Consider the following 10,230-nt stretch of genomic DNA (forward strand, 5'->3'; position numbering starts at 1 on the left):
GTTTGGAGTACGTTGTGGAGTGGAGTTTAACAACGTTCAATGTTCGGATCTGCCAGTACCCGTCATGTAATATGTTCCACAGTGTTTGCGCTCCAAAGCCACAACGCAGACAGCCGGAGCTTTATGAGCTTTAAGTGCGTTAGCGCTGCTCGAATCGATTTTGGTGAATAGTATAACCTTTGTTATGCGTTACAGTGGTTTTATAAGGCTTTTGGAAATTCTGAAGTCAAACCCTACTAAATGAGAATATTTAAGCAAACTTGTCGCGAAAGCAAAGTCCTTCAATGCAAAGCAATTAATATTCCAGGCAACATCTGACCACAAGGTTCAAGGTGCTGCTCACACAAGAGCTGATCTTATCTAAGCTTTTGCTCATGTAAAATGCAATATGAAAACTCTTGGATGAGCCCTCAACTCATCCCCGGGGAGTATCGAGACTGCTTCTTTATGCCAATTTCCAACCACACACAGTCTCCCGGGACATTCCCAGCAAAGAAAGCGAACATCGTGCATTTAAAGCGCAAATCCCGCTCTCTCTCTCTCTCTCCGCTGATGCTTTAATGTGTTAATGTGAAGACTTTTTACTTCAGTTTAACATAACATTCTACACGCTTTGGAAGTGTTTCTCCCGCCCGTCTCCACCCAAGACAACGATTTATGAGCCCCCGGTACATGTTTACGACTGCTCGCCGACCGCCGACATCAGCTCCGGGTTTCCTTACCATTGGGCGTCGTCATAAAAACGCAACCTTCATAAAGATTTGATACCGCACCAATATTAGGCGCCCGTTAGTTCTTCCACTGCTCTCTGTGGCAGTGATTTCGTCTGTGTCTCACCCGCGATGTGCTGTTCTCAACTAAATTTTTGGCAACGACTTACGGCAGAGTTTTCAAGCATTCCTGTATTTACGACAACCTACCCTACCCAACGGGACAGGTGAAAATATTGGCCACCCAACGTAGAAGATACTGCTCCGAGGCTTTTTGGAAAGGAACATGGTTCGGTATGGCATCGATCTGGGCCTTTCCCCCTAAAAAAGGCCGATACATGCTACGCAACGGAACAAGACATCAGCTGTTATTGCTAGCGACAAAGACATCGCAACGGCAAAGGCCCTGAGGATGCAAAAAAAAAACAAGCCCAAACGTTACGTACGTTGTTTGCTTGGTTTTTTTACGCTCACCTTGTCCTTCTCCTCCTTTCGTCACCCCTTAATTGTCCCCGCCAGTCGCCGATGGAAAGTATCGAACCGACCGTAAAGGTTCGACCCAGGACATGTCGGGCAGGACTTGGGCGAGGAAAAGTGAAAGTAAACTTCTGGTCCGCCCATGCCTTTCCTATTGACTTTGGGCATGTTTGCGAAACCATTTGCCGAGCAAACCTGCCAAGTCGATTGTGCGTACCGCTGGCCGTGTCCTTGTAGGTGCTTCTTGGCTTGTTTTTTTTAGCTTGCTGCACTCTGTTCCCAGTAATTACCGTCACTTGCTCTCCGCCACTTTGCTTGTGCCTATTTACACTGTCACAGACATAATTTTGAGCATCTCGCAATGTGAAACGGAGCATAAAGGTTCCGGTGTTTGAAAGAAAGCTTCGACCCGATCGGGACTACTAATTTAGCCCGTACTTTTAATTAAAAGCCCACAGAATCCGGTGCTGCTTGCGAAAAGGTGTTCCAGTAAGGCACCTTAAGGCACCATCCAGTAACATCGATTATTCATGCACTCTTCCAACGACAAACCAATGGCACCGATGTTGGTTGGTGTTGTTTGGGCAATCTCCCTCCCTGCCTTATCGGCAGTTGTTCCCGTAACCCTCAGTGCTGGCGGTTCACTGGAAAGTGGAAACATTACCGGTACACTTTGCGGAAGCTGACACAGTGTACAGTGTACCAGGTGAAGCCCCAATCGCCTCCGTTTGTTTACCGTTTGCCTGCCAGTGTTACAGAAAGCTCCCGCTGTACCCTTTCGTACATAAACCTGCACATTTCTGCTTTAATGCACATGCAAACACATATACACACACACACAACACACAAGGGCAGACAAACTGTTTGACAAACTGCTGTAAAGCAAGTGCAGGTGCCAGCCCCAGTGATTAGCCTAAATCGTTTACCCAAACTCGCCTGTTTGCTGACAAACTTTTCAAAGCCCAGCTCCATTGACAACCAGTCAGCCATTTAGTGTGTCGGGACGGGAGGGGAACTTTGAGGGCACCACAACAACCCCTACAAAGCTGTTGCTTGTTTATAATACACTAACTGTAGGCAAGTGGCTTCATGAAGTTGATGCTGTGTTTTTGTGGGAATTTGCTATTCAACTCAACCGAACCAACGCTCACAAAGCGCTTCGAAACTCCATTCATTTTGCGAAATAGTGTTTATCATTAAACATTAAAAAATATTACACATTTACACACACTTCGAATGGGCGGCTTCGTGCTATTAACCTTTTTATTCGTTGATTTGTTGATACGCCCTTTCCCCTGTTAAGCAGCTTTCCGCACGCAATACGTGCCATTTTCACCTTTAATCACGCGGTGAGCTCGCATTGATGCCGCGACCAGTGCGCCATTTCCCGTGCGCCACTAATCGACACGGGCGTAAGAAGATAACGCAAATGAATACACGGACACCCTTCCGCTTCCCCGATCCTATTGGTCCGCAGCTTCCCATCAGCTTTTCATGCAGCACCTGCCTATCAAACGCGATCGCGGGGGCTAATGCCCATTCAAGCCATTGAAATGGCTTTTCTCATTTGCGCTCCTACCATGCCAACACAGAAGCTGTAATCGTGGATTAATGTGTAATATTTTACCATACTAAATGGTTGCTAGCAGCAGGGTAGAGGCTTTTGAATAGAGGCAGTTGGCGTGAATTGAGATACCCAGTTGTGCACGTAATTGAGATCCGTCCAAGGTTTCACGGCAAACGGTGGTTTGTGATTTTACCCATAATAACAACCCCTAGCTGCCCAGTTGTGTGAGTGGGAGGACTATTTACAAACTTCAAAGACTGTGTCAAAATTAACGTACACGCTTAACGCTGAGCGTCCCCGTTGCGGGGAGAGTGCGTAAAGGTTATACAGGGTTTTCCAGGGGTGCTCATAGTGGTGGGCCACTTCCTACACTCTTTCCTATTGGAAGTGAACTTTTTGGACAGGCTCGTTAGAAATTCCTATTGCATTTGTCCAGCAAGGGTGCTAGAGAGTCCAATTCCCATTACAATAAGTTCATTTCTAATAAGAAAGAGTTAATAATGTTTCCGGCAGCAATGAGAACTCCTGGAAAACCCTGTAATATCCCACTCACCTCCCCCACTGCTGAAGTTTGAAAATAACCTCAAAAATGATAAGGGACACTCTCACACACACACACACTGTTGGATTAGGTAATCGAAGGCATCATGAAACGATTTGGGAAGCTCCTGTCCAAACCCTTCGGGGACCCTGGGCTTTCCCGCAGGGCAGCGCTGACTGCTGTCACACTTTTGAAAGTTTCCCACCTTTTTCCCTGTTCGAAATCCCTGAGCTGCAACAAAATAAGGAAATATAAGAAACCCTTTTTGTAGTGAGCATGATAACTTTCACACAAACTTTCTATTTGAAAACTTTCAAATTAACCCAGGACAGACGTCACAGTGTACGCCTTTCGTAGCAAGAAAGGGTCAGCCCCGTTCTTTTGCATCTGTTTGTCTTTTATTCCTTTCGAAACTTTGAAGCTAGTTTCGATTAAACGCCAGAATCTTCCATTAAGCTAACCAAGGGGGGGTTGGTTGCAAAATTCAAATTATCTCTCACTTCGGCTGTGTGTTTCTTGCGAAAGATGTGAGTTGCTGCAAATTGAATTAAGGGAGCACGAAACACTTCTAGCTCGGTTTTTTTATACTTCATTGTGTAATTTTCTTTTTTCTTTACAGAAGCGAAGGCGTAAGGCATGACGATCGAGAGGGATGGTACAGACATCCTTGAGGATTCAGCAGACGTGAAGATTAATCGGCACTCGCTGCGGATGGGGAGCAGCGATGATGAGGACCGACGATACAGAGCAGCAGCAAGCAGGTTAGCTTGCTCCGTCTACGCTCCAAAGAAAGCTGGGTAAATAGGCGAATCTGTCTGGCGAATCTGGGTCCGCCGCTGGGCAAGACTACACTAATGAGTGCGTCTTGTGCTTTCGATAGTGTCACTTTGTTCGCTGCTTCAAGCTGGTGACAAACTGTCATCCAACACTACGCGAACCTCTTCCCTTTTAAATGCGCTATCCAGCACTAACGCTTGCTTTGTGGTTCATTCATCCTCGAAGGTTCCGCATCGTCCTGCACGTAGCATATCACACCATTGACCCTTCGAGGAGGCGACGGGCTAATTATAACGGTAATTAATTCCACTGCTCATCAGGCCTCTCGCAATGACGCAGTGCTCTACCGATTCGGGAACGGCTTCAATATCTACGGAGCTTCGCACGTTCCTATTTGGCACGCATTGAGATGAGATGTGCACACACTTCCCGATCGAAAGCACTGCAAATGAATGCACAAAATACGCAACTTAACTCGTACGTTTTGCGCTCAATTCAACGGGGGTAATTCGGTCTCACGTACTTCTGCTTTAGCCACGCGAAGATGACCGTAAATACTGTTTCATGGCTCCTGGGTACTGGCACATCTCACTGGGTAAGTATCGCCAGTATGGTCACTGGATCTGGCTCCCTCCCCAATCAAACGCTCATTATCTGCCCCTCACATTTCCGTGTCAACACCTCCTTTCAAACGCGGTTTGTTTTGACATTTACATAAACACGATCTCAGTAGACCATACTCCGTATCGTTCATTCGTTTCGGTGTTTCGTCGCTCGCAGCTCAACCATGGACCCGTTGGGAGGCTGTCGAAATTATCAATTGCTATCCGTGCTGGCTCAGCGCATCTGTTCCCTTGTCGTGTGTTTGATCAAACATGTGCAGCAAGAAAACGGAGCGGTGCAGAGTGTCTTGCGCCAAGCGCTGCTCCCCATGCACCGTGCGTTGACGGAGTTTTTGTTCGGCCAGGCGCATTCGTCCCAGCACTTCAGTCCACTTCAGCTGCGCGGTTCTACACATTCGCTTCTCTCCTTACCGTCGATGCCTGTAAGTAGCATTATGTTGTTTTTTTAAGGTGTGGGCACCATTTTAATTCACTTTATTTTTCCTAATTTCAGCTCTATCCCAACCACCCGTCCGTTCACCAGCCAACCCTTGAACGTTTCCCATCGTTCCGCGGCAACATCACGCCACCGGAAGGCTCCATCACGCCACCGCGCGGCAGTACACCGCCTTCCTGGCTCGGCGGCACACCGATCGGTTTCACCTCAACGCCCCTTCGCACGCCGACGGTGCGCCCCCAGCCGGAACCGTTTGCGCTCATCAATCAGCTGCTGACAGCGATGCGCACCTCGAATGGGGGCAATTTGTCAAACGTCACCGAACAGTACGCCAGCGATCCCGTTTTCCGCGAGCGGGCCCTTCGCGAGCTGGATGAGCTACGATCGTGCATTGCACCGCAACTGGGAGGCGCGTGCAATGGGGCAGGGCAGGCAGTGCGGGCACTGCTGGACCGGGTGGAGCAGGCGGAAATAACGCTCTCGATGCTAATCAACAATTTAGAGCAATTGCAAAATCATTGAAGATTGTTTGAAGCATGAGCGAAGGAAAAAAAGCAAAATTTTGTGTGTTTTTAAATAAATTCTTAAAATTTAATACGTTATTCAATTAATTATGCGTAAAACAAACAAGTTTTTTAACGTCTACCACTTCACGAACTGTCTCTTGAACGGTTAATTTCAAACTGAATACTTGCCCTCTGGTGGTCGTTCCGCTAAGTACATCGAAATATTGCATAAGTTACACTAGCGAAACATAGATGGCGCTACGGTTCGGTAATGAAGTATCATTATGAAAAGAATTAGTTTTAAGCAAGGACAGAACTTTTTTTTAATAAAAGATTAAAATATTTTACAAACACATGCACACATCATCAAATTATTATTATAACAAATCATTTCATTTTTATTTTTATTTAACAAATGTTCTAAACTTCTAGCTAACTGTTCGGTCTATTTAGAAGTCGCATCACAGCGGGACGTACCTTCTCCGAAAATGGTGCCTACCCCCGTGTACGTCATTTGTAACCTCATAAAAGTGTAATTGATTCCCTGGTTGCCAAAAACGTGTCTGTCTGCATGTAATCGGTTATTCCGTCACCAGCCTGACACTTTCTTTTCCATCGAAACCTTTTCCATCGGCCTAAGCGACAAATCTGCCCCGGACCGGTACTGGCAAAGCGTCAGCTTGTGCGTGTTAGGTAAATATTTCTTAATTGTTTGGGAACTTTCCATTGAACCTTTTGGCACACTCGCTGCCCACGCACCAGGTAGCTGTTATTTCGTACGGACTTTTGGTTCGAGCTTCACGCCTTATTATGTATCGGCACCAAACGCCTCGACTGGTAAAAACAAATTACGACTGCCAACGGATCGTTCGTTTGAATGAGCAAAATTATTAAACGCATCGGTAGTGCAATTTTGAGTAGCTTGCGTTGCTTTTGCAGTACAAAGACAGGCGTTATGGGAACTTTGTTGTAAATTGCTGCTGAGAAGCGTGTTTCGTGACGGGATGGATGAACAGGCCGGAATGTGTTTAATTAGATGAAACATTTGCACATTTAACACGTCCACAATAGCGATTGGCAGCGGAAATCAATCGGGCTTAAGTTGACCACGAAAGCTGTTTCGAATATTTCGGGAGCTTCTTTTTTAATTCCATCAGCACACAATCCACTTAATTGTTTTGCAATACAGAATACATCAGGCTGAAAGCGATTTTTGTTGTCAATTTCTTTAATTGTATGAATTTATCCTTAGTGAAACAGTTTCAATTTAAATTTAAATTGGATAAGAAATCATCCAGTGCTGCTCCCATAGTGCAATATTCTGCCTGAGTCGTAAGTTGTTGCTTTTCGCGTTTCTAGAATCCTTTGACAGTGTGTTTTCAGTGGTCTAAATTAAATTAAGAAAATATACACAATCAGCAACATTGTGTATTTTTTTGCTCCAATTGTGACTGACTCACACAATGCAAACATTGACTGCTAATCTGTCCTAATATCCAACACAAATTAGCTCTGTTTGCACTGCGTACTCGTCAGTCAGCGAAACACTAGCGCGCTAACCGCAAACCACACAAACACTAAATACACACACACACACACACATATAAGGAACCAAAAGCCGCTACACACAGCGCCATATCATTGTGTGCGCCACCGCAGCACCACCAGACCCATTAAATCAGTCAGCCCCGGCGACCAGCGTCTCTTGACCACAATTGATATGCAGTTATCCAATAATCACCAGTTATTACAAATTCAATTCTTCGCCCCCACCTCTCCCTCCACCCCCTTGGCTGCATCTACTTCCTGCCCCCGTCGTCCGTTCCCTGCCCCTTCACGAAACATTTCCCCTCGTCAGAGCGCGCTAATGACGCGCGGCCACGGTTCCCGGGCTCTAATAGGTGGCGATAATCGCGTGCCCGCGCGATTATCCCCCCATTTGCGTACATTGTCAAGCGTGGTTGTTTGGTGCGCGAAATCCTGACGAAAACGGTTTCCCCAACAACCGCAAATTGCTTTCACTTCCCATCAAAACCGACCCCGGAAACCGTTTTCAAAAGGACACGGAGCGATCGTCCGCTAAGCTAAATGATGAAACGAATACGCTGGAGCTAGTGGTTGGTTGGTTTTATTTATTTATTTTTTTTGCTTCACTTGACCTAAGTGGTTAACCGCAAATGGGGAGACCGCGTTCTAACCAGAACAGGTATCGAGACACTTCTGTAATGCTAACGCCGGCTTTTTTTTTCTATCGCTGTTGTTGTTATATTGCATGCGCACACTCAAGTGCGTAATTTATTTTGCCCCGGATTAAGCACAATTTGCGACGGGTTGGAAGGAAGAAAAAAATGGACACAACTCACGAGCGGTGTACACACAGAGGCGCTAGCTTACGGTTGGCGGTCGTGTCCGGGTCTGGAGTTCCTGTTTGCCCGCGCTTTATGTCCCACCTGTGCCGTGCTGTGACGTCAGTCCAGTCCAGTCCGTGCGTGCAAGGTTCCAGTGGCAGGAATCACGATCCGGTGCGGGTTAAAGATCTGCAGCCAATAACGTCGCCACCATGGCCAATATGGAGCACATACACACACACACCTGTGTAGGTAAGGTTGGTAGGTTAGCTAGGTAGACGCGAAAAAAAAACAACAACGCACAGCTGCAAGTACATGCGTGTTCTATTAATGGATCGTTTGATTGACACGTTGACCATTTCCTCTCCGACGCATGGGGGACAAATTTTGCAGGATGTTGCGACGGAAAAAACGGCGTGTAAACTGACTGTTGACTGATGCTGTACCGGCGGTTAAGCATGTAAGAACTTCTCTTTCAGTGTTGAAATGAGTCAATTAGCTTTATTTCCATACTGAGGAGTTTAATTTCAGCACAAATTATCTTGCAAAAGGTCATACTTAACTAGCCAGTGAAAGCTTTGAGTACCAATTACGATACTTATCCGGCGCTACAACCGCCTTCCTTCCTTCTGATCCTATCGTTGTGAGATGCTTTCAACTATGTAATCATGGCCTAGACAAATCTAGACGAAGATTGGAGTTTTGAGTTGCGTCCTAGTTCTGACCACCTGGGAGAACTTTAACCTGGACGATCGACAAAGTGATAAGAAAGTTCTATATTACCTTATCCTAGCATAAAGCAGTAACAATTCGTTTTCAAAGCGCAGCATTGAAGAGCTGAAGTCAAAGTATTCGTAGAATTCCTTGAAGTATCGCAATATTACTAAAAAGGCACATTGTGGATTTATAAACATCTTCGCAGCACTAGAATTTGTCTGTTTCTTATAAATCCTTCAGGAGTCCTTCATGAATATTGAACCTAGCAAACTAATTCGGAGCGTAATGCTAAGTAACACTGTAAGATGTGCAATATTACCCAAAAGTGTTTGAAGTCAGTTTCACACAGTTCACTTCAGAAAGGGTTTGATGAAGTTGGCGGTAAAAGGCAGTTTTCAGCCAAAGTGCGTCGCCATGTTCCGTATTGCGTCGCCAATTACAGTGAGGTCATGACAGTCACGCCGTACTTTAAGACATTTATATCGATGGCTTAACAAATACAATAATTGATGATGTTTTGTGCATGGCATGAGATGAAATTGAAGACGCATTTTCAAAACCTAATCCCTATAACGTAAGCCTAGAACTAACGCCACCAATGGATGGATGTACTACTGTGATACACACCAGGATGTGTATTAATTGCTCATGTTCCAGCAGTATCCGATGATTCAACCTATCATAAAATCATTTCAAGAACAACTCAACCACTTGGAAGTATCTGTCAGAATGACAAGGATTAATGGTTCCGAGAACAAGGAGAGCTGCTACAAGGAACAGATCGATTGTGACGTGTTCCAGTCACTTCAAACTATTTACAGTTCCTTTCTTTACCATTTCAGAACCTTAGATCCCTTTCGAAAAGATGCTTCAGATACGATAAGAGCACATTAAAAAAGTTAATCACTAAATTACTACTTGCGCATTGTGCCCCAAGACTATGATCTACCCTTTTTAACGAATTAGCTATCTCGTACGTACCAAGCCCCTTTTAACACATTTAAAATGTAATGTCCGTTAGTGCATTAATCCACCATTCCAGCCGTGTGAAGAGAAAGGCAATCAGGCACGCACGTACGCCAATCGAGTGCCGACACTAAAGTCCGCTAAACTCCGCTTAGTAGCAACAGGATACTTCGACACGTGCGCCACTTCACCGCTCAAAGTAACCGGTGAGACAAAGAGAGAGACAGAGAGATCGTGAAAGGGTTAAGAGCGATCAAACACAATTACCTTTTAGAACCACAGACCGGACCAGACACAGCGACTCGAACCGGGGAAAAGGGAAAGGGAAGGCACGAATGCGGCAGTGCAATTTTTAATAATTAATAATGCTCGATCGCTCGATACATCGATTAGTGCATAGAACGGAGGAATGCAGTTTCAACGGAGACTCTGAGCAAGTTATCCCTTGCGCTGGCCAGCTTCACACCTGGATACGGAACGGGTGGTCGATCTGGAGCACCCCAGTGTGTGTGTGGCGTGCCAAATGACCATACGGTGCAACATTGCACGCGTGATATACCCA

At 45.7% G+C, this 10,230-nt stretch overlaps 1 protein-coding gene across 3 annotated transcripts in view; it reads left to right on the forward strand.

Annotated features, from left to right (window-relative positions):
• The window catches only part of LOC121593966, a 52,677-nt gene extending 46,939 nt beyond the window's left edge, over positions 1 to 5,738 (forward strand). For 2 of the 3 annotated variants that reach the window (XM_041916774.1, XM_041916776.1), the window contains 3 exons: positions 3,915 to 4,667; positions 4,853 to 5,117; positions 5,189 to 5,738. In XM_041916774.1, coding sequence (XP_041772708.1) covers positions 4,860 to 5,117; positions 5,189 to 5,653 — 723 coding nt within the window. In that variant the 5' untranslated portion in view covers positions 3,915 to 4,667; positions 4,853 to 4,859 and the 3' untranslated portion in view covers positions 5,654 to 5,738. The remainder of the gene's footprint in view (positions 1 to 3,914; positions 4,668 to 4,852; positions 5,118 to 5,188) is intronic. The other variant, XM_041916775.1, reaches the window with a different exon arrangement.
• Positions 5,739 to 10,230: the final 4,492 nt, after the last annotated feature.

This window comes from Anopheles merus, chromosome 2L (genome assembly GCF_017562075.2).
Source record: "Anopheles merus strain MAF chromosome 2L, AmerM5.1, whole genome shotgun sequence".
NCBI classification, from domain to species: domain Eukaryota; kingdom Metazoa; phylum Arthropoda; class Insecta; order Diptera; family Culicidae; genus Anopheles; species Anopheles merus.